The 26,151-nt window shown below is 36.0% G+C and overlaps 1 protein-coding gene across 1 annotated transcript in view; it reads left to right on the forward strand.

Annotated features, from left to right (window-relative positions):
• Positions 1 to 26,151, forward strand: part of PTH2R (parathyroid hormone 2 receptor) — a 115,917-nt gene that overhangs the window by 52,118 nt on the left and 37,648 nt on the right. The window contains exons 3-7 of the mRNA XM_072416824.1: positions 3,741 to 3,857; positions 5,980 to 6,101; positions 8,224 to 8,321; positions 12,860 to 13,046; positions 16,912 to 17,065. Coding sequence (XP_072272925.1) covers positions 3,741 to 3,857; positions 5,980 to 6,101; positions 8,224 to 8,321; positions 12,860 to 13,046; positions 16,912 to 17,065 — 678 coding nt within the window. The remainder of the gene's footprint in view (positions 1 to 3,740; positions 3,858 to 5,979; positions 6,102 to 8,223; positions 8,322 to 12,859; positions 13,047 to 16,911; positions 17,066 to 26,151) is intronic.

Below are 26,151 nucleotides of genomic sequence, written 5' to 3' on the forward strand. Positions count from 1 at the left end.
CTATAAGGTAAGGACAGTTGGCAACTTCAGTTTGTTTTGTTAAGGTTGTTAGGTAAGTCATACAATGTAGTGTGCTCTATTGATGTCCCTTGTTTCTTTTTCCAAACACCATTTTAGATTACATCTAACAGAAAGCCAAACAGCTGTGTGACAAGTCTCTGATGAAAAGTTCGCTAGCAAATGCATTATAGTTCTGCTTCATGTGAAGTCACTGCTGTGGTATTATTTTATGGTCCCATGTTTTCAAGCTGCAGTTTCAAAAAGAGCTTCTCCACAAGCATATTTGCTTTGAGACAAATTTCAACCGAAAGAAATCATGGACCATATTTTTTTTATATTTGAAAGGGAACTTACATTAACCCCCCTTGTATTTCTAACACTAACCTTCCCTGTAATCCTAACACTAACCCTTTCTGTAATCCCACTATTAACAGTGAATAATGCAAATTTACGCCTCCTCTTCCGGGATCAAGTTTCAGCTAAAGAATTTAATGATTTACAATGAAGTAAAAGCTGTTGCAACGTGACCCATTGCTGTGAGAGTATGTTATTCAACCCACACTCCACATTTAGAACTTTTCCATAAATACATTTTAATGCGAGACAAGTTCTCACAGGTTGCCCCAACCTCCCAAGCAATTCTGGTGACACAACTATGTTCAGGGGTTTATCAATCACTCGAATAGGATGATTAAAATGGTTTACCATAAATTTCAATGAAAGTTATTTGCATTATTTATTTATTTCTGAATTAGCCAAATCCATAAAGGACCGTATTTGAAGTTTTTGTATTTGGAAGTTCATTTTACTATAATAAACTTAAGGTACTAAGATAAAGCAGAACTGTCAGTAAAATAAAAAACACCATCTACCTTTACTTCTGCAAAGCCCCCAATGTCTCCACACCTGGCGTCGGTCCCACACTGTCCTGGATTCCTTCTTCATCGCAGTCTTCTCCCTTCTTCTGCCTGTCACCTGATCTGACACTGTGCCCCTATTCAGTCTTTAATGCTGCAAGGGCATTAATATCACAGTGTAAGCAATCACTATGAGCATATCATGCAGGTACTGGTGCGCATTTTAACATGCAGGTATCTGCCTTGGATCTTTAGAACACGTTTATTTATCTTTTTACCTTTTCAATGTTATTATTTCAGTGTATTGCAGCATGTTTTTCTGTAATGTATACTATATTTTTCTGCATACAACAATGCAGTGTGTTGGACTAAAGTAATAGAATGGGGAAAATGCAACATTTCTTGCATTGGGCTAAGAATTTAAACAAACCCCTACTGGAGGTGCAAAATACAACCTTGAGTTTATCTTTAGTGTCTTTTTTAGTATTTCTGCTGTTTTTTTTTTTTTTATCAAAAAATGTTCATTCATGGTCTTTACCATTTCAAATATTTATGTTTACTTTTTTAAATACTATACCATTTACGCTAAATATAATTTTTAGTGTGTGTGTTTCTTTTTTTTTTTTCTTTAAAGCATAAACTCTCAAAAATATTGTCTATATCAGTATTTTATTGCAGATGAGAAATTGAGAAAAAGACTGCCTCTGGGATCAGGATTTAAAATCACATGGTATTGTCACCAGGATGACGGTTTTTAGCTGACTGATAAACCCAGCCAATTTTATATGCCTTAGTTTATCATCAGTCTAAATAGATCTGTTTATTATAATAACAAAAATGATTGCAAAATTACAGTTAGTAGACCTAATGAATACCATGAATTTATGTCTGTATTTAGGCCATTAGCTACAAAATCATATGTGCAATGTTTTTACACTTTATAATATCATCCAAACAGTCTTGGCAGGACTATGTTTTTCACATAATATGCTTAGATATCTTCCAATAATTTCACCTTTATTTCTTTATACACTATTTTGATTTATCAAATTGTGCTCACTTCATTTTCCAGTGAAAAAAAAAACAATAAAACTTCATAATATACAGGACACAAAAGAAAGCCATTTCTAAGATTATTTGAAATTATATAAACCCTCCCAATTTATTGTCAGTGTTGTCTCACTTCCAGGAATTTTCAGGCCTCCAACTGATTTCCAAATTCTGTAAAGCCTTTAACATCTTCTTAACTGCCAATGCCTTATCTCATATCCAACCTTTCTTCCTCCTAAAGTGGGGATCTCCTGGTCTATGTAGCATTGGCATTTATCTGTGATGCTCTGTAGTGAGCCAATATCCCACCTCTGTTGTGACGGTTTTAAAAAAAGGGGGCAGACAGTACTTGCTTAAAGTACATGTACAAAAGTTTTGATTTCTTAACTGTAACCACCTAAATAATATAAAATAAATTTACATAGATGAAAATAAAGATGCTGAGAATGCTAGGGAAAAAAGATACTTTTTTGGACATTTGGACATTTTTCTCACAGGTACCTTTGAACATCCTATTTTGGTGGCAATACTATTTAGCGGATTTACCTTAAAAAAACTTCCAGGCCAAAAAATTAGCAATTCGTTAACAGATTTTCAGAAATAGGACATCATTTTTTCAACCCAAAATTTTGGACATGTTCTTGCTTCAGTTCCCTTGGACTTCCTCAATTTTGGTGGCAATGCCATCAGGGCCTAAACTTAAAGCCACTATGGAAAATAAAATAATATATAAAATTATACCTACCCAAATCCTGCAATATTAAACTCCCTTCCAACAATGGACAGCAGCTTGCAACCCCCACATTTTTCTTACAGAACTCATATATGTATAATAAAATATTATTGTGATGCCAGTCTGGCCCACTTGCCTCTTCGTCATTAAAGCTCAGACACCTCTCTCCTGCGCATGCGGGTAGTTCTGTCTCTGGATGTGTTTACGCTGGCAAGCTTTATCAGCTTCGCTGGGCAATCAGGAAATAGCCTCTTTACCATCCCTGGCTATTTAGCTAGCTCAGACACAGCACTCAGTGTTCGTGCAACGTATCTCCAATGGTGCCAAGCCCCTAGTTCTGTGATCTAGTTCCTGTACACCTGTTGGCTAATTCAGTGTTTCCTCTGCCCAGCTCCTCTGTTAACCCCTCGTTGTCCAGTCTGTTGGTTCCCAGCCAACTTCCCTGTGCTGTTCCAGTGTTCCTGTCTGTCAGTGGATATCCACTATTCACCTGTGCCTCCTGTTGCTTCCAGTGTCTCCTGTGTTCCCTGTGTGCGCAGTGGCCTCTATGTCACTGGTGTCTGTCTTCTGAATCCCTGGTAATTGACCCCTGGCGTGTCACCTGAACTGACATGCTTGCTGCCTGCCTCCTCTCTGGCCTTCCTCGAATATCAATCTGCTTTGTGATTTGGTACCGTGTTTTGCCCACCTTGGTGTGCCCAAGGACTGCAACCTGGCAGTAAGATCCTCAACATCAGAGGCTCTGGAGAAGACCTGGTTGCTGCTTGGACCCTGCGCCTTGGTCCTTCCCAGGGATTGCACTACCTCAGAGCAAGCCATAGCGCCCCTAGTGGCCCTGTCTCCCCGAGCGTGACACAGTCAAGCAGAAAACATTACTTCTCTATATTAAAAGAACATGCCCTGCACTTAGACTTTTTCTGGGACCAAATGCTTCCATTATCTACAGGTTTAAAATCCATAGTTTCTTCCACAATTGACTTTACAAGGAAACCCTTTATACATGTGTCCTGTTCTTTACAGGCAGGTAGAAAATTGTTGTTCCACATTGTAATTTTAATAGGTACCAAAGGATTGACTTATATATTTGTGTCTTCACACAGGAACAGAAGGAAGTTGTCTGCCAGAATGGGATGGATTGGTATGCTGGCCAAGAGGAACTCCAGGGAAAATACTTGCTGTCAGTTGTCCTCCGTATGTGTATGACTTTAATCACAGAGGTATTTAGTTCACAAGCACACAATTACATCTATTACCGTTTCCCACATGGTCATACAGAAACAAATTGACTGTTCTTGCTTTAATTTACATATCTAAATATAACACTACAAGATTTATTAGGTATAACTCAATGCCTTATTCTTTTATTATATTACAAAATATGAAATATCCATGGGGGATTTCTTTATTCAAGATTATATGCTAAACTATAAAACTTGGCTTATTCTAAACACATGCCCCTCGTTTATATTCTCCCTCAGGTGATTGTCATGCTTTTTTATGCAGTTATTGTCTTTCACAATATAGCACAGATGGCTCCCAATTGGACAGCAGGTTCAGGAGAGAAATGTCCTATGAAAATGAAATATGATTCCATGTGTGTTTCTGTATCAGCACCATTCCCTATCTACAGTCACTTTACAGGGTTCTGCTACGTTTTACAAACGTATGGAATTTATCAGTATTACATAAAATACTTCATAAAATAATATATATTATTTGTGCATACCATGCAGCACATACAGAACTACATCATTTTACACTATATGTGTAAGGATGGTCTACGGAAAAGAACCCAGAAACTCTGATAATGAGAAAATAGGAAATAGACAGAAAACATTTCAGAGAAAATATGGAGTTAATAATTTAGATAACCACATGTCTGCATTTAAATTCAGGAATATAAAATAGAAAAAATATTTGATGCATTATTCCTCTTAGAACTGGCAGTCAGGTATGCTGTTTTAGCTTCTGCTTTTATTTTCACTAATCATTATATTTCTCACAAACCAAGCAGTAACCTATAAATGTAAATTCGTTTTCATTTTCATCAAAAATATTTCCTTGCATTTCAGATTTTATTTTAGTGTGTTGAACTTATTTCCAGTTTTTCTATATATTTTATTACTGAATAAAATCATAATGTGCAATCGGAATTCCACACCAAAAGGCTGGCCTTTAAAGTTGTATTTCTTAGAGCTTTTTATGTATTGGCTATACTATCTATAAACCTGCCAGCTAGTGGATTATGTCAGAAACATTCACTTCACAAATGTAAAGACTATCTTTCCAAAACACTTGGTGAGTTATGTAAAATTCCAAATCACAATTTATGATTTAGAGGCAAAACGCGGATAGTATATTCAGTTAGGTCCATAAATATTTGGACAGAGACAACTTTTTTTCTAACTTTAGTTCTGTACATTACCACAATTAATTTTAAATGAAACAACTCAGATGCAGTTGAACTGCAGACTTTCAGTTTTAATTCAGTGGGTTAAACAAAAAGATTGCATACAAATGTGAGGAACTAAAGCCTTTTTTACACAATCACTTCATTTCAGGGGCTCAAAAGTAATTGGGCAATTTAAAAAGCTGAAAATAAAATGTTCATTTCTAATACTTGGTTGAAAACCCTTTGCTGGCAATGACAGCCTGTAGTCTTGAACTCATGGACATCACCAGATGCTGGGTTTCCTCCTTTTTAATGCTCTGCCAGACCTTTACTGCAGCGGCTTTCAGTTGCTGTTTGTGGGCCTTTCTGTCCGAAATTTGGTCTTCAACAAGTGAAATTCATGCTCAGTTGGGTTCAGATCAGGTGACTGACTTGGACATTCAAGAATATTCCACTTCTTTGCTTTAATAAACTCCTGGGTTGTTTTGGCTGTATGTTTTGGGTCATTGTCCATCTGTTTTATGAAACGTCTCCCAATCAGTTACATACTCTTCTGTATCTGGAAATTCTGAGTATTTTCTCAGCCTAAGCCTGCTCAACATAAAGGTGGGGTAGTGGACCAAAGTAACTAAAAATTACTGGGAAAGAGGTTAATTCGAATCCTGTTCTGATAAAGTTCAGGTTTGCTTAGGTCACATATACATTAACTCTAAAAATCTTTTAGCATCAAAATCTTTTTTGACATACTCAATAATTTAAACAACGCAAAATCTGGATGAAATGGTCAAAAATGTCTCATGTGTTTTGCTCAGTACAGTGGTTTTTGGGAGGGTTGCTTCACAGGCTTTACCTTGTGAAGGGATTCTAAAAATGTTTAAACATTTGTAAAATATTGGAAATGTTGTATATTTTTTTTTAGTATTGTGTACATATATCTCTTTTTTCAGGAATGGTCTATAGAAGATGCAATATCAACGGAACCTGGGACTTTGTACAAAATTCTAATCGCTCTTTTTCTAACTATTCTGAATGTATTCGCTTTTTGGAACCTGAAATGAGCCATGGCAAAGTAATTATCTCTAGTTTTTCTTTCTTTTTTCTTTTTCTTTTTTTTTATAAAAAATTACAAATAAAAGGTATTTCTAATAGAATTTAACCTACAGTAAAGCTAAATACAAAACTTCATTAGAGGTTGTCGCTATTACCCCACCACAAGGTGGGACTAACAGCTACCCAATTATGTCCAAAAATGTCATTTGTACGCAGGGAGTTTCATTGACATGACATTGGGAAGTCCAAAACTTCAGAGATACCAGGATGGCATGAACTAGCTTTGGTTTTTCTCATCATGCTAAAACTTGATCCTCTGTCCCCAGGAATATATTTTAAGACCTTTCTCCTACTTGCAGCAGTTGAAAAAGTGTGCAGTGGGGTGCTGCTCGCGTATCTTCCACTTTTCCCTCTCTATAGTACAGCACAGTCATGTGTACACAGTGCCATTTATTCACCTGTCAGTGGAAAAGATTATAAACACTGTTGCAAGATAGATATGAAAAGTAGTATTGTGGTACATTTGTATCCACCCGCTTTCATTCATCTGTAGATCAAATTGGTGCGCCAAGTAACACCTTCTTCCCTCTCTCTTCTTAAAACAGAACTTTTACTGAGAGACTATGTAAACTGCTATTGCTGACCTGATTGTAAAATATCCTGCTTTCTTTGGTAATGTTCTGATTATCTGCATGTATTACCTTCTATATAACTGACCCAGAATGAGAAGGCAGCTCAGGTGTTCAGCTGATTGTAACACAACTTGTACGCTTGTTTCAGGTGTGTAACCAAAACTTACATTCTTTCTCAATCCATCCATTCTCATTCTATAAAGTGAGTTCAGCAGTGGCAGTGTTAGGTATTTTTTTTCCCGCTATTTTGCATTTTTCCAAACAATATTTAAAATTTGTTTGATTTCTATTCATTTTATTCAATAAATCCTTTTTTTTCAAATTTCATTGTATAAAATGCAGCTTTATTTTTAGAATGCCTTTTTATTGCTTTATACTAGAATCATCATTTTAGTGTAATTCTAAATATTACACATTATAGTATAAAATGTATACTACATGTATATATATGGATGTCACTATCACCAAAAGAAAGCATTGTTTGTTCTAATTCTAAATTAAATACTTATAAATTATACTGCTTTAACGTATGACAAGTTATTACCAATAGCATAAATGTAAAAATGCTCTGTTACCTAGGGTACAAGTGTGAGGGCTAAACCTGGTAATTCATGCCTAAAATTTGCAAGTACATATATTTAACATAATTATGCTGCACTGTACTCACAATAAATGTATATATTGGATGCTCGTTCAATGGGTCGTTGTATGAAGCCTTGGAAAATGTCTTTGCACTGCTACAAATCCAAGCTGTCTACTGAAATTGTTTTACTGATATATGACTTGAGTCATGAAATCAATGTAACTAATCACAGAGCTAGAATCAAGGCCTTCTTAAAGGATAAGTGCATTTTCACCATAAATTATACATTTGCACCTTTGACCTGCATAGCATACAAGTCTATTTTGAATGAGATGCCACCTCCCTTAGGTGTGCACACAATATGCTTTGCTGTCAACAAGCTGTTTCCAGAAACCACTAAAGGGTACTCTTTGAAGACAGAAAACCTGCTCTACACTAGACCTAATGAATAGCCGGTCTCTCTAGAGCAGTTTCTCTACAGCAGAGCTAGGTGTAAACACCATTCTAGAAGGCAATTTGGCCTTCATGGGCTGCAGAAATGAATAATATTACTCCATATAAAAGCTTTCCAGCACACTTACTAGCTATAGGCTGCAACAAAAACAAGCAAAAATGTGGAAATAAAATCAAGGCTCATTTGTAAAGTGTGGTTTTCAAATTAAATTTATGAGAGCTCAACCTTGCTCAATGTGTTATGGAATGAATTAATTTATAAACTGGAACAGGGACTGGATTTAAAGTGGAATTTCTAACCAGGCAGGTGCTTTATAGATGAAAGGACAGGTGATGTCCCTTCTGCAATAAAATTACCTTATCTGCCTGATTGCAATTTTTCTTTTAAATACTCTTATCTGAGAGAGAGAGAGAGAATAAATATATACTGTATGCTGAAAAATTTATATCTAACACCATTTTTTTTTCAACAGAGAGAATTTTTTGAACGTCTGTATGTTATGTACACAGTTGGATACTCCATTTCATTTTGCTCTTTAGCAGTAGCTATCTTCATCATTGGATATTTCAGGTATGAAGGTGAATTCTCTAGATTGTACTATTCCCTTAAACTCATAGCCTTACAATTGAAATTAATATTTTTTCCTAGCCATAAACATTACAGCTGGCTTTACATTGAAAACTCCTGCGCCTAACCCTTCTAATTTTCAAAGCAACTGAACCCAAAATTAAACAAGGGTAATTTGAAATAGAAAGCAGGTAATAAGAAAATAAAATGTATTTTATAAGACTCAAGAGAAGGACAGAATATATTTTATAGGTTAGATGTGTTTGGCTCACAAACACCTATAAAGCTGTTCACTCGTCTCTGAATTTAACTAGTGGCGGGCCAACCAGGTAAGAGCTTTTGACAACCAAAGTAAGAAGAACAATAGATGACAGCATTTACACGAAAAGGGACAGGACCTTTAGTTAAAGGAAGAAGGTAGTGAGCAACTGTAGGTCTCAACTGTGTAAACAGTATGAGCAGACACAATTCCACAATGGTATTTTTTACTTGTAATCAGTTCCAAATGTTATACCTAATATGTACAACAATTTGTTTAATTTTGGATTTAGTTGGGCTTTATTCTAACTACTACTGCAACATTTGAATGCTGTACTTAAGAGAGCCTAAAACACTTGGTTCTGTGTCAAGTTGATGCCACAAGCTGGTGAGAGAAGGAAGTGGGATGGAACAAAGATGGACATGGAAAAAGATTTGAGGAAACTATTGAGCTACTGTGTTTTCCTGCAAGAGCCAAAAAACTCTGAATACTGAATATCACAAGCAATCATGTGCATTATTTTTCTGCATTAAAAGCCTGTGTAAACTTTCAGTTTATATCAGCTACATACATTCTAGGGGCATCAATTAAAAAAAGTATACAATTTATTAGATTTACTTTCTTGTGAGAGCAGCCAAAGCCTACCAGCTTTCTGTGTAGAGAAGTGTTCCCATACACCCCCCTGTTTAGTCAGAGTTACAGCCCCCAATCAGTAGGGATCATCAACTTTGCTGATTGTGGAGCTTTAATGCACGGGGGCATGTTGAACATTGTTCACAGAGACCACACACTTCTATTGTGTGTTGAGTCATTCTGCAGTGCACTGGCAGGGGATATATTTTGATACCCATGGATTGTTACAAATGGTTGTTTCTCAGGCACTTCCCAGGCAACTGCCAATCGGCTTCCAATACCGTGCTCTTTTAAAATGAACGAACGTTGAAGGTAGTTTTCATGAGTGATTGCTGAGTAAGTGGCAGCTTCACCTATAAGGCATGACTTTTACAATTCACCTGACAGCCTCAGTTACCTGTAGTGGGAAAGCCATAATAATAGCACTGCAACCTCATCGCTCATTGGAAGCAGCCTTTAATGTGGAAGTTCAGTTGGGATGTAGGCAGAAAAAGTGTGTCCTATGCCAAATTCATCTGTATAATCTGTAGAACACTTTTTTTGAGAGAACACCACAAACTTTAAAAGTGCATCATACTTACCTATTACTCACAGACAATTATTGTTTAGGTTAGGTTTCAAATAAAGCTCAGACATCCATGTTTTATACATATGGCATTTGTCACATTCTGCATCAGTTTACAACATATTCTAGACTTCTCGTCAATTTAGCAATGTGCTTTGCTCAGTCACTGTATTTTTCTAAAATTCAGATGCATTGTTTTATAAATCAGAAAAGTAAAGAACACTTTTATTTTATTGTTGCTGTGTTTGCCACAAAACAATGGTTATTTCATCATGTTAGAATTCTTTCTCTGTCAAAGAAAGGGTTTTATTTTTTACATATGATATGTTTTCAAGTAGTCTGCAAACAAAGTGACAGTACCGGTAACTATTTTTCTGGCGCTCACAGGCATCATCATATCACATAGTGCTATTTGAAAAATGTACATATACAGTGTTTCTTTTTATTTTACTGACCTTAATGTACTCTGGGTTAACAAAATATAAAGCCTTGGTGCTTTTATTATCAGAAGCCACTGATTTGTTGTACATGAAGGACATAAGTGCAAATTGAAATAAAAAGCACAGAGGATGTAAAAACATTCTCTGGCACTATAACTTGGATCTCTCCATCTTCATGGCGTTTGTATACTCTCCTCATGTATTCATGGGTTTCCTCCTACACTCCAAAAACATACTGGTAGGTTAATAGGTTTTCTCCAAAACTTGTCCTTAGACTATGTTATTGACATATTGGGGGGATTTTAGCTCTTCTGAGACATAGCTAAATTCCTTTGATTCTGTAAAGTGCTGCAGCAGGTGTCGGTGCTACATGAATACATAAATGCAACTGGCCTGCGACTTTTACTATTCCCAATTACAAATAATAACCTGTTTTTTGTAAAACTACGTTTTTGTTAGGTTTGCCTACAGATAGTGTTTAATTCAGTATGACATTGCTGCCAAACTGTCAAATGCATACATTTGTAGTAGAATCAGCAGCACTATTGTAATTCTGAGTGAATATACTAACTATGGAGGTGTTGTATTAAGCCAAACAAAAATAGATTGATGAAATGTCAAGGATTCAGTAATGCTTTTACTTCCTTGGTACACTTATTTTCATTTTAAACAAACATCATAATTTTATTTTGCATTTTCAATAAAAGATTAGTCAATTACATAATGGTTTAAGTTATGAGCTATTTTTGTAAACCAATTTACATTTTTTTTTTTTTTTATAGGAAACATTTTTATTAAGGACCTCCTGCTGTTTTCTGCTTTTTTTTCTTTTTTGCAGTTATGTATTTTAAGTGCCCCCTGTTGCGTTTAAATTAGTCCTAAGGATTTTAAATTGACTGAAACCCCTAAGACTCATAATGATTAGAAGTTTATTTGATTGTAGTAAGACATGTTGAGGATGAATAAGCCTTAGCCTTAGCTGATTGCTTCAAACGTCTGTAAAATAGTTCTTGCAGAGTAGTACAAAGGTAGCCAATTGAACTGTTTTATTTTTAAATTTCTCTGTGTTATACTAATTCACTTCAATGACATAAGACTTAATATAAAATATTGATTGTGCTTACCTATTTATTGTGCTGGGTCACACTGTAATAACTAAGAATATTGAGGTATTTATTCATTTTAGGGATTGACGTTATAAAAAAAAAAACTATTGAATTTTTACATAGTCAGGTTGAAAAAAGACAACAAAAAGTCAATTGAGTTCAACAACTAGGGAAATAGTCCAGTTAAAATAATAATCCAGTTAAAAACATAGTATGCACAGCTGATCTAGAGCAGGGGTCATCAAACTTTTTTAGCCACTAGGCCATTTCAGGGGTGGGCAGGAGCACACTAGACCAGTCTCTCTCTCTGGTCCCGCCCTAATGGCTCCTCCCCCCACCTGGAACGCCCCCTGAAGGGAATTCCCCCTCCTCTGTATGCATTGAAAAGGAGAAGGAATTCCCATTCAGGGGGCGTTAACACTTCCACCGCTGAGGTAAATAGGGAACATTCCCTCTCCTTATGGAGGAGAGAGAATTCCCTTCAGGGAGCCACAGCAAGAGGAGGCACAAGAGCCGCATGTGGCTCCGGCGGTTTCGGTAGTTTGAATAAGTTTACATAAGGCCGGATTGGCCAGGGGGCGTTAGGCCGGAACAAACTACCGGCTAGGCCGTATCTGGCCTAAATGCCGGAGATTGCAGACATGGTTCAATTTATTCCATCAGGGAAAAAAATCCTCCCTGATTCCACAGTCTCTGGTGTCATTGCTTTTAAACTTTAATACCCCCCCCCCCCGATTCCACAGTCTCTGGTGTCATTGCTTTTAAACTTTAATACCCCCCCCCCCCCTCTATATTTTGTGCATCCAGGAATGCATTTAGCTTTTTATATAACCTATCTATAGAACATGCTAAAACTACTTTCTGAGGGAGTATATTCCGCATTTTCACAGACTTTACTGTGAAAAATCCCTTATGTACGCAATAAAGTTCTTCTCCTTCAGACGCAAAACGTGCCCCTTTGTAAAGTGAATCATTGTGAAGCAAGTTCTCTATATGGACAATTTATATATTTATCCAAGGTGATCAGATTCCCCGTAAAACCCCTCTTCTCAAGGAAAATGAAATCAGTTCAGTTAATCTTTCTTCATCCATGCCTCTTATTTGTTTAGTATTTTGAATACCCAAATATTGTATTGTTACAATATTATGCCTTCCATGTCCAATTAATGTAAATTGTATTTTTTTTTTACTGTACCTAAAGTGTGAGCTTTGGTAGTTCTGAAGGTAAATCAATGTCTCAAATGTTCTGGTTTATAAGGGAAGTTCTTGATTTGTACAGGGTCTTATGGGAATAAAGGGGCAATTATAATGGTTGTACAAAAGTGATATTGAAAATTTTGAACATTTACATTTTGAACATACGTTTCAGATTAGCACTAGTACATTGAATGATGCACTGACTTCCTATATAATTTTAAAGCTTTATTTACTTTTACTACCATACATCCTAAAATAATGTAGCCTCAAAAATGATGTTGTGATTTCACTGTTTTACATCTGTACATGGCTTTACAATGATGACATATATATTTTCACAGGAGGTTGCATTGTACCAGAAACTACATCCACATGCATCTGTTTGTTTCCTTTATGATGAGAGCTGCCAGTATCTTCATCAAAGATAAAGTGGTTCATACTCATATAGGAGTGAAGGAATTAGATGCTATGCTCATGGATGACCTAAGGAGCATCATGGTCGCTCCTGTTCTGGATAAGTCACAATATGTAAGTAAATACATGTTTTTTATTTCTGTATTTTTACATTTTTGCCTAAAGACTAACATCAGTAAAAAAAAATAAAATAAAAAAAACATTCTATTTGTTTTGAACAGAGCACAGAAAGTTACAGCTTTTGTCATGGTAATTTGCCTCTTTGTCCCATTGGTGAGATTTCCATTTTCATTTATCAGGACAGGATGTGATGAGAAAAAGATACAATAGACTATAGCAGTAGATGCATACAGCAAATGTATAAAATTAGGTACACACATACATTAGCTTGCAAAGAACAAATAACTAAACAAAATAATGGTAAAAAAAAATACATACCAAAACCATAACCTGACTAATTAGATGCATCAAGTTTTGCACATATTGATATAGATGACATTACAGTTATAATACATGTCCAATAATATTAGGTAAAGTAAATGTTTGACTCAACAATCCCATAATATATTAAAATGGGGCATTCCATTCAACAGTTTGTGTGTCATCCTTTTTTATGGATATTAGTTTCAGAGACCCTGTTCTTAACTTCAGGTAATATTTAAGTAAACATTTTACACTATTTGACAATAATTTGTTTTGTTGCTGTAAATAAAAATCTAGAAATTTGATTAGGATTAAATATAGCAATTGAGCACTGCTCTTTTACAGTAAATGAAAAGTCACCTCTGACTATATCTCCTGTCCTGAAGAAATAACAGCCAAAAGCATGACATTTAAAAATTAAGACAGTGGGCCAAGACTGGAGATTTTTATCAGTGAACTTGAGTGATCCAGCAAACCTGGAATGGGTTTCTTAAAAGTCATTTGCTATCTGTTATCAAATGTTTTTAATGCTGGACCAGATCCATTCCAGGTTTTCTGTATCACCCAGGTTTTGATTAAAGTGTATCTTTTCCAGTCTTGGAGAGCTTTAATAAATCAGGCCCATTGTATTTATGGTATAAATATGTACAAAATATATGTAGGTTGCCAGACAGTAGTAGCCAACAGACAGATTCTTGTTGGGAATGTGGGGTAGTTATAAAGGATGTAACTGATGCTGCTCTTTCAATCTGAGCACTAAGAAAGCAGTAAAATATGTCCCTGCTTATAATATGGTTTTCCATATATAAGGTTAATATTGTTGTCACCTGTAGCGACATGGAGGTGTGTGTTTCACTGTTATAGGAAACAAATTAAACAGAAAGAATAAGAAAATCCTGTGGTATTGGTTAAGGATGCCCAGGCAGGGTTTCAGGTCTCTACACTTATATATGGTGAAATATTGGTGAACAGTTGGAGGTCATTTCATTGGAATGATTATAAAGGTCTGTCACTGGCAGCCTTTAAGAGGAGTTTCCTTGCAGTTGGTGAAAATTCCTGGAAGATATTAGATGGTATTAGAGTGGATTCACCCTCAAGTCAACTCACTTGAAAGTCACATTTGTTTATGCAAACATTTATTCCCATCCAATAGGGCTTTCTATGACTAATGAGAGTAGCTGAGAGGTAATCCACATTTTTTTCCAAGGCTACAATACTGTGGCCTATGTCATGGATCTTTTTCAACAGCTTCCCTGTTATTGCCTTTTGGTAAACTTGTGTAGGGTGGCAAAAAATTTCCTGCAGAGGGTAGATTAGGATTTGCAGAGATGAGTATCTTGTAGTCAAATATCTCCTCTTGGTGCCTGCTTGTATCAAAAGGGGTCTTTGGAGAAGGATGATGCCCTGTTGCCTGTGAGTGCCATTTTGCCTTACCCAAGCAATGGCATCTTTGGATTTAGGCTTTGGGTTTTGCATCTCATGATTTCCAGTTTGACGCATGCCTGCTTTTTATGGGGTCTTTGGGGTATTCAGAGTTGTTAGAACACAACAAGCGGGTTGTAGACTGAAAACTACACTGTTAGGCATCAGTATGTCCAAAGGAGATACAGAGTAGGACTAGGAAGTTTCCAACATAAGCAGCCCACATTAGCCCCAACTGACAATATCTCAATAGCCTCTGTGTCATCCTGCCCTATTGATAGTTGATAGATTTTTTTGCCAGAGGGACAGGAAGAATCTCCCTGGTGGGGTCACAGACAAAAATAAATACCAGAAAGGAATTTGCATTTTTTCCTATTCAATCCAGAACCAAAAAATAAAAATTGACTGGATTTGGCCTTTAATATCAGTCTTACATTCATCCACTATTTTCTTTTATATCATTAGTGATCAATAGAGTGGTAACACTTAAGATTAAGTAGGTAGAATAAGAAACTGTAAACTGACACACATTGTCAATGTAAGTATAAAGTAAATCTGAGAAAGCTAAGATAAAACATAAAAGGGTCTTTGAAAATAAATACCATGCTATTAAAAAGAAAGCTGTCTGTAAGATCTTAATAAAAAAAAAAAAAGTTTCATTTTTTTAATCCTTAACATATTTTGTATCCACTGGAGAAAATGTAGCGATAAGTAGAAGAATAAAATACCTTTGTCTAAAAGGTATGAAAGAACATCTAATCTCAGCTGAAATAATAAATCCTACTAAATCCTGTGCTTTACAGGGAAGAGGAGAAAGCAAGAGCTGCATTTCATAACCGCTTTCTGTTGTGTGTGGTTGCATACAAAAATAGGTAAAACTTAGGTTAAATCTCACACTGCTACCAGGGATGAGCGAGCGAGATTTTAAAATTCGATCTTGCGGCGAATTGGGACGTTTTTGCTTACAGAACATGGAGAATGGAGCCATGGGAATCATCCTGTAATGATTTCCTCGATCTTCCGATGGTTCCACGAAATCGGTTCGCCGAAATTTCGTGGACCCAGTCGAAGTTTGAGGAAATTTTCATGAGAATGTCAGAGGCATTCTCGCTCATCCCTAACTGCTACTCCTTGTTGAGTGCAGTATATACATGCCACACTTCACAGCATGATGAAACATAAACAATGCATTGTGGTATACAGAACCAGAATAAAATTTTATAGGTTTGATTTTGCCAGTGCTATGTTGGTCTGTTTAAATGAATAGGTTGCCTCAACGCAACACAACACAAGGTAATATACCCAAAACTTTTTATGCATCACATAACTCCTTTATATGTTTTTGGCCTGATGTATTAAAGCTCTCCAAGACTGGAGAAGATAGACTATCATAAGAGATCCCGCAAATGGGATTACCCAAGTTCAACCGTGATAGTCCATCTTTTACAGTCTTCGAGAGCTTTAAAAAATCAGGCCCCTTATGTCAAATCTGTTAACATAGGGTTGTGTTAAAGTTAAAGATATTGATGAGTTTCGATGTTTTCAGAAATTATATTTAAGATAATGTTTTCATTACAGTATCCTGTACTTTAATACAGATTATGGTAATTAGAAAAACCTTTTTATCCCCTGCTCACCAGTTGAAAACGGACATATTTATAATGACAATAGTCATTATATGCCAGGTCCTTGTTGGATGAAATATACAATATGTGTTTCATATTGTAGTAAACATGTTATGGGTAATTTATATTTAGAGTTTTTAGATTTCTGCACAAAGATAATATATTGTTTTATTATAAGGACAGGAATGTGTGTCAATCTGGATGTATCCATAACAAATGTCCCTACTCAAAGATTTACCTTCGCCATTTGTTCGAGTGCTAACTGCAAAATGTTACATTTTCTATTGCTTCTTCTTGCAAGAATAGGAACACACTTAAACACAGCAATGCATTTTAACATTTAAACACTGCAACATTTTAACTGTTGGAACCATAGGAGTGCATGATATATGAGCAGTAGGAATATATGGAACATTGGGGAAAAATGTATAAATCATTTGTAAAGCAGTCATTTCTAAGAAAGTCGTTTCTAGACTTTGTGGCCAATATGTTTTTTTTCTTTTTTGTAGGTTGGATGTAAAGTTGCTGTTGTACTGTTCATTTATTTCCTGGCCACCAACTACTATTGGATACTTGTTGAAGGTCTCTATCTGCACAGCCTGATATTTGTAGCATTCTTTTCAGACACAAAATACTTATGGGGTTTCACACTCATAGGATGGGGTAAGTCAATTTTATTTATTTGTATGACCAATCAATCCAATACAATTTGAACGAGAGAGGGTAAACGTATTTCAAACCCCTGAAACATAATAATTTGAGTAAACACTGACAAGAGATCAAATATACTAAGGGGTAAATTTATAAATCTGTCAACCTGACATTTATCAAACATATAGTAACCTGTGCAGGGCCAAGCCTGAAATGGTGGAAAAACACAAACACAAACACACCTTTTATTTGTTGAAGGAGTTTTAGCTACAGTTTAATTGTATTGAGATTTGGTTTGGTTAACATAATTCAGATTAGAAAACAGATTAGAAATTACTGTTTGATGTAAAAGTTTTTGCATGGAAATTTATTTCACATTGAAGGCCTATAATTCTCACCGAAATATGTCCAATATTTAATAAAATTATTATTAAACTTTAAATAAAAAAACACTGTTAAAAAAAATAAAAAATACACAAACATAATATAACTGTACAGTAGCTCCTATAATATATATATATATATATATATATATATATTATATATATATATATATTATATAAAGATTTCTTTGTATTGAACTCAAAACAGCTATTTTGTATTAAATCCAATACACAATTATTTGAATTTCCTGCCACTCCTCCCGCTGGCACAGACGCATGCACCAACGTCACCAGGAAACCCTGGAGAACATCTCTGCAGTCTGCTGAAGATCGAAGAAAGAAGACGTAACCCAAGGACCTGAAGGGACCAGCAGGACGCCGGGGGATGCCAACGGAACAAGGTAAGTGTTTTTTTTTTTTTTTATGTTTTTAGCGACCCCGAATATGACTCCGGATTACAGCTTTTTGCAGGTAAAATCCACCCTGAGTCACACTTGCGATTACTGCCATGAGGGTTAAACAAATTAGGTTCATGTGACAAAGCCATTCAAATCTCCAACCATGGTGGCTTAAGATTCCATTAACTTAATGATTGCCAAACACCAGTTTGTATCCTTCTTCTACTAATGATCAGATAATCAGATATTTACCAATTTTTTTTTGTAACATGACCACATCTCACACAAGGAAAAATTTACATCATACAATATATATAACACTTAAGTAGCTACATGATTACAAACATTTTTGGAGAAGGGGCAAAACTTTGCTAGATCCACATCTTTTTTTGTTATGCACAGCGCCATTCCGCTCCTTGGTCATGCCCCCTTTAGTCATATCATTCACCCAGCTTCAGTGTTTCTATCTTCCTACAAACTTGTCTCCTTTTTTAGCCCTCTCCAGTCATTTCCCCCTCCTCCCTACACTGGAATTTTCTAGTGCAGAAATAATCATTGTCATTTTAAATATATGGACCTGGAAGATTCTTCACCAAAGAATGCTAGGTTAATGTTATATGCATATGTTATATGCATATAATGTTCGCTGCATTATAAATAGACCCCTATAATTCTTTAGTTAAGTTCTGGTCAAAACTATTAGTCCAGTGTGGTTTTATTATAATATGATTCTAATTCTGCTTGCTCCAGTTATGGAACAGTGTCCCTGAATATTTAGTCTGTGTTGCAATGATTTTCTGTTTGAAACCCTCATACTACTATCTGAAATACTTTGAAACTTAAAATAATTTGTTTTTATTATATAGACTAGAGGAGTTTCATTTATTGTCTTTTGGATCACATTTTGATCTTGACCATGTTGCGCATATTGGGTAAAAGTAATTTTCCTGCAGATGCATTTCTTGTCACCTTTTATATTTGATGTTGACATTTTTTAAAATCCCATGATAGTTGCATCATGTAGGGTGTATTTTAGTCATTGAATCTCCTTGTGATTTTCCTGGAAACCATGGAAATCAATTTGAGCACCTATAATTTCCCTTGCTGCTGCTTGGTACATTTTCTTTATAAGAACAAATGAGGGAGACATTTTTCATGGCAGGGACATTTAGAAATTGATTTTAAACATTTTGGAGATAACTCACAATCTTGAAACGAGATGGGAAAGAGCATGCGTTATTTTTATAAAATATTTAACTTATTTTTTTTTTAAATAAATTAGAAAGTAGGATAAATTGTACAGTATAAGGCATATACATTTTATGAGCCTGTTTTTCCTAGTAAAGAGAACTTGTTTTTTCACTTTTGTGTTTTGTGTGATTGACTACCTGATGTGCAAGACAGAGCATGATTCTTCACCAACTCCTCCAATCAGCTTTCTGCAGACCTAAATCCTACTCACATTGACACTTCTTTTGACTGCATAGTGTCCTTTCCCTCTTCCCATTATAGACAGGTGTATGTCGGGAAGAGGCCTTATTCCCCAGCACTTTTGGGAATGCTGTGGGGCTCTCATATAAAAAAATATTGTTATGAAATAGGTGGTAGCCATTGTTGTCCTAATGAAAATATTAACTTTGTGTCTAAAATGCTGATCTTGCTTTATTACATTAAGCCACTTTGGGCACACCTTGAGGCTGTGCACAGCTGAGGGGGATTTTAGGGACAGATTAGTTCCTGACTCTATTCTGCACTGTCATTGTTAACCCTGCCTGTTTCTGACCCTGTAAGTTTAGGCTGCCTGGACTGACCCTTTGCCTGTGACCCCACATGCTTGTGTCGTGCCCTTGAATACCTCGTCTGGTGGACTGATTACCTGTGAATGACCTGGCTTTGTATTCTGGACTTACCTGTGCTGGAATCTTGGTACTACATTATCTATGTGCTCTCAGTTCTCTGTCAGTCCCTTGCCAGACAACATCCCTTGCGTACTAAGTCCTGGGGGCAACCGTGTTCTGGGAAACACAACCAGTCTCCCAAGGCTGAGCTGGGGCTGCTATAGATGAAAAGTGCAGTGTTAGATTGGGGTACTTGTGTCTGGTGAGTACTGTTGCTGGACTAGGGCCTTACAAAAAAAAGAACCAAAGCATTTTGATTGAACTAAAGCCTCTTTGACTGGGCAATTGGAACAACATTCTTTTAATTTTTAGCAACCCTTCCGCCAATTTGCTGGTGCATTTAAGATCACTGTTTTCTTGAAATTCCAATTTCAGCCAAGTTTTAGCTGTCACATAGATGGCCTTACATATGACTAGATTATAGAAGAGTTCATGATTAAATTAATGATTGAAAGGTGCCGAGGTCCTGTAGCTGCAAAAGAAGCCCAAATCATTACCCCTTCACCCCTGTGGCTCTGTGCATTATGCCCAAGCATTTCCACTTTGGTCTATGACCTGCTTAGAAATGGAAGAGGTTGTACTTTTTTTCTCAGGATATATGGTTTATGCAATATGTTAGCAGCATAGGGTATGCTGTACACAAATAGAACTGCCTAAATATATGCTGTACTAACAATGACATTTTCCTTACATCAGTGTGGCTCATTACGTTCAGGCTAGCAAGGTTTTCTACTAATTAATGGCATAAAAAATATAGAAAACATGGTGATGCAATACAATGAAAGACATGAAAATGAAATAACATGAAATAAAACAATTACTATGTTTCTAAAATGCCACATTTTCTAATATAGTTTTTATTTTAAATTCAATTCAGTATACTACAGCTATACACTGTAATGCTTGGATACTTAAAATAATCTTAGAAACAGAGTTATAAAGGCAATGAAGTGGATAAATAAGACTAGTTATGAGAAATCTCAAAATGAATTATCTAAAAACATTTTCCGAATGTAACATAAAATCATGCAATTACTGTACATCATAATAACAGTAAAGGTATATTTCAAAAAGTGCACATATAGCACATTTCCATTTTATGTACAAAACCCACCTGCTGCTTACTGTACCTGGAGGGCCGAATAAAGCTGCACACCAGCATGTTTATCCTGTCCCTTTTTTCCATCTGTATGAACACATACTGTCGGAGATAGAATAAAAAAATGCCAGGACATGCGGCTGCCAAAATTAGATTACTGATGTGGCAGCACTGATTGAGGTGTAGTGTCCCAACTGAAGCTTAGACAACAGTAATGAATGAGCAGAGTGTTTCTAACACAGGTGCATTAGGTTTATTTTTTTAACAATATTTATCTAACTTTCAAGCTCAATACAAACTAAAAACAAATTAACTTTGCAGTCCTAATAATATGCTCCACTTATCTATAATCAAGCCCTCACTCAGCCTCAGGAGGCTAGTTACACCTTCCCATCACCCGTTTGCCCCCTTGACCAAAAATGATGACTGGTAAATAGGGATTGGTGGAGGACCAAGAAACCAAATATTCAGACAGGGCCAGGAGGATGTTACGTATGAAGATCACTATGAAAAATGGAGGGAGGTAAGGGTCGGATTTAGAGGTCATACAATGATAACAAGCAGAGCAAGATAGATAGATAAGAGCAAACACTTAGCAGCAAGAAGCATATGGTATCACAAGCATACGTTCCTCTTGTCCAATGCATAGTACAACACCCGTGTAGTCCTACCTGACCTGAGTGGAAGCTGTGGCTAGATCACTGGACAGTGGATTAAACTTTTACACCTTGAATACAAAAATGGACAATCATACAGAATAAACAAGCAGGCACATTTCAATAAACACAAATTACAGTTACAAAATACCAGCTCCTTTTAAGTAATTGATGCAAAATCCTAACAGTCTGGTAGTGTCTGGGCTAAGATTTACTTGTTCTGCAATCAATCACTGCAATACCAATGCACTCTTTCAGACTTGTCGTAAACTGCCACAGCTAACTGGACGCTCAACTGTGCTTCTATCTGCTCCCATTCATAGGAATAATAGGAGCAATTGGGAACCAATTTGCAGTTGCAGCACAGTTCCTGGAAAGAGAATGTTGCTTTTGGGCCCATAGTTGTTTTTCCTCTTCTCGTTTGCTGCTCCTGGACACATAACATCAGTTTGTCAAAACTTGGGGGGTTTGACCTCAAGTCTGAAAGAGCCCTAAGAAACACACGAAGTACTGAAAAGAACATCCCTGTTCCCAGGATGCAACATTCAGAAGAGGTAGGCTCCACTGGTATACCTTCATTTACTTTGTATAACTTGTGTGGAGAGAAAAGCTGTTCACAGTGCCATTACTGGGGCAGTAGAGCTTAAATGAATTTTGGGCAGATGGGAACCCAAACCACCCATATTGTAAACCAGTGATTAAATTGTATGGCTATATAAATGCTTGAGCTTTAAACATTTAAACCAAAACAACCGTAACTAATTCTACTGTACTGATAGCCACCAACACACAACTGAATGAAGTCCAATATATGCACTGTCCAAGATTTCATAAAGAAGCTTAGATAAAAATAGAACCAGTTTGCTAATTTTCTTTTACCCAAACAAGAAAATCTATTACTATGTCAATTTACATAGTTCTTAATTCTCTTGTTTAATTACGGTATTACCCTTTAGTTTTTCTATACACCTATCACCATTCTGTCGCATTCTTTTGATGTTTCAGTATACATTGTTAGCTGTGCTTTGTTTTAGCATTGCTAGTCAATGTATTCGTTATCCTTTAATTAATTAACAATGCATGTTTTTCTACATGCCTGTGGTAAACAATTGATCAGTATAAATTGCTGTAACTAGTGAATGTCTGCCCACTCATTGAACTGTTCAAAATTAGAAAAGAAACATGGGAGAACATACTGTTAAACCTCATAATAATTATGGCTGCCTTTTTATAATTGGTAATATAAGCATTAGTAGCATATTTATATATATATATATATATATATATATATATATATATATATATAAATATAAACACAGATCATCCTCATATGGACGTTGCACCAATAAATACTCCACTGATATTAAGTAAATACACTTAGAGTTCAGGAATCATTTTCAAGATTCAATTAGGTTTAGGGAAAATAATAGAATTAAGGCATTGGTCATAAGATGAATTTCCTTTTTTCACTTTAATCGGGGCTAAAAACTTTATTCTGAGATCAACTGTGCTGTCCAAAAGTCAAGGTACTGTTTTACACAGCCTACCTGCCTTTTTTCAATGAATGTCTTTTTATGGACATAATGAAAAATATTACACCTATGTAGACGTTTTATGTATTGAAGGTTTTTTATAACTAGACTTTTGCCCAAATATTTGTTTGCAAAATATTCCTTCAATAAATAAAACATCAAAAAACATAAACACATAACCCAAATTTGCCATTGACTTCTTGACATTGGCCTTTTGGGCAGCTTTGCTGTCAATATAGTTACATAGTTGGTCAGCTTGAAAAAAAAACTTTTTGGTTGAACTTGATGGAACTTTCTTCTTAAAGTTTTGTTGCTCTAATCCTAGAGTTACATGCTAATAATTCTTCCTATGCAAGAAAAGTTTACATTTTTATAACTAAATCGTTACAATGTACAAAAAACTAGGTGTTGCTAGATCCTGGAGGAAAATGTGACTCTTATCGATGATATGAAAAAAGAAGTTGAACCTTGCTTTTCACTTCTTCCTATGGAAAGTCAATCACTGATATAGGAGATAAATGCCAATGCAAAAAAATGTGGCTTAGAGGGATGCAATACCCTGTGTCACCAGTTTCTATTTTCTACATTTCTTGCTCTTGACCCCTGACTTTGTTCCTCTCCCTTCTTGTTTACCGTCTGCCTTGGCAGTGCTCACACCACTATTGTGCAAGCCATAGCACCCCCTAGAGGGTCCGTCTCTCCAAGCATTACAATATTCATGTACAAGAGTCTGCACTTACCGCTGGCTTCTTTTTCCATCTCTTAGAATCTAGCACACAATTCAATCTCCATTTTGTTAAATCTGATCTATGAGAGTTTCCATCTTGGTAGATAGAAAGCAATGTAAACATTGAAGCAGGTATGGCTGGAATCCTCCCACCCCATATTTACAGTAAGGCCTGGTTACCACTATGTGTGGTGTGGTGCATTGCAGTGCAAGATACGCAAAGGTGTATGCTCTATGCAGTGTTTGATGTTTCCTCTTATGCGTTGCACTGCAGTGTGTTTTGCCAACACCCTTTACGTAATGATTTGGGTGAGCATTGCAATAAACAGCCATGCAGGTGTCTGTGCATTGATGTTTGTTGTGATGTAGCTCATGGCAATGCTTCTTATGGTGGGAATAAAGCGTAAGCCTAAGTACATGTTTGCAGTTTGTTCGGTGTACCCAAGGGTCAGTCCTTGGCCCGGTCCTCTTTTCTCTGTACACCTCCTCCCTCGGTAGTCTCATATCCTCTTTTGGCTTACAGTACCATCTGTATGCTGATGACACTCAAATCTATCTGTCCACCCCTGACCTGTCCCCCTCAGTCCTGGATAAGGTCTCATGCTGCCTGTCAGCCATCTCATCACTGATGTCTGACCGATTCCTGAAACTCAACCTGGATAAAACAGAACTCATCATCACCCCCCCCCCTCAAATTCCAAATCTCCCCCTGACATATATCTAACTGTTAACAACACTGTTATTTGGCCCTCCCCTCAGGCACGTTGTCTTGGTGTCACCTTTGATTCTGCCCTCTCATTTACCCCCCATATTCAGAACATTTCCAGGTCCTGTCACTTTCACCTACGCAACATCTCCAAAATCCACCCCTACCTGTCCCCTGAGACCACCAAACTCCTTGTACACACTCACAGAAAATAGAATATCCTTCTAATATGATGGAAATCACCCTTTCACACAGTTGTAATATACAAAGTATTTCCAATGGAAGATTTATATTTCTGTTCAGGGGGCAGTTAACATTTTTGGATTACCTCTCTTATTTCCCGTGTGAAAAGGCAATATGTCATGAATCTGCCTGAGGACCCACACAACAATAAATAAATAAATATATACATTAAATAAAAAAGTAACATTTTAGATTTAAGTTAAATTTAAAATAAATTTGAGTTAAATTTAAAATAAATAATTTGGGAAGGTAAAATCTTTCTTTATTTACTGTTGATGGGAATTACATTCCTTTTGGCCTTAACTGTAAGAATAATGTTAAACCTCAACAAAAATAAAATATTATAAAGCTAATAAAAGTCATCCTTCTTCCAAGTTAAACTCTAGCCTTACTTTGAGCTATGCACAGTTGTATGGGTTCATTTCATACTAAATTTCCAAGTTTGCTTACTCTGCTTTCACTCGCATTTCACTGCATTCTGTAAACTTGTACATTTTGTTTGTGCATTTTTAGATGAGAATATTTACTCTGGACTTGGATGATGTGTTCCAAAAAGCAATTTTTTAACTGTTCTGAGCCCTAGGGAAAAAAATTGGAGCTCATTTTTTGCACACAGTGAGTTTTATCTACATGAAGTATCACAAACCATATCACTGTTCTTGACTTCTTTTGCCTTACACTTTGGGTGTGCTCATCTTAGCAGGCAAAAAGTTTGTATAGTTTTAAAAAAAGATTTCTATCTAGATGAATTGCTATAAAAATACATTTCTATTACTATTGTATCGCTATTGCATTACACTTTGCGTGTTCTCATTTTCTCATTTTTGTAGTAACACAATTTGTACAATTCTATTCGAGGACTGTTACTTTTTATTTGTGGGTCTTTTTCACTAACACGTTGTGGCATTATTACAATTTTGCTTGGATGGTATGCATTGATGTGATTTTTTTTTTGTAATCCTCATTATTAGTTTCATCTGTTGCAGCAATGTTTTTGTGCCTGGTTTTTAATGCCAGTGTCTGTTGTTTAGCAATTCTTCAGCAATATTTTGTCATTTTTTCCACAAGTATTGAGTACAAATGTCTGCATGATTTCCACTCTAACTGCTCAAGTGCTACTTGATCCCCCTTGTTGCCTTTTTCCCATTGTCACATATTTGTATTTGAATGTATTATGTACATAGTCTTCTTCTGAATAAATTGTCATGGTTTTTATTTCTTTTTCTTGTTTGTTTTTTTAATAGTCTGACATTTGCACTCATGTTGATTTGCTGCCACACAACACCTATGTTACTTTCTAGTAGTGTTAAAGGTTTGTTGTCAATGTGCTGTGCTGCCTGATCTTAGCACTATTGTATACAAACACACTTCCACTTGTTGTCCAAACTGGTTGTGAATTAGTTGTCCAGCTGAGTTGCATACTCATTCTAACACACCTGATGGTGATGGAAGGAGG

Source organism: Pyxicephalus adspersus, chromosome 7 (assembly GCF_032062135.1).
Source record: "Pyxicephalus adspersus chromosome 7, UCB_Pads_2.0, whole genome shotgun sequence".
NCBI classification, from domain to species: Eukaryota; Metazoa; Chordata; class Amphibia; order Anura; family Pyxicephalidae; genus Pyxicephalus; species Pyxicephalus adspersus.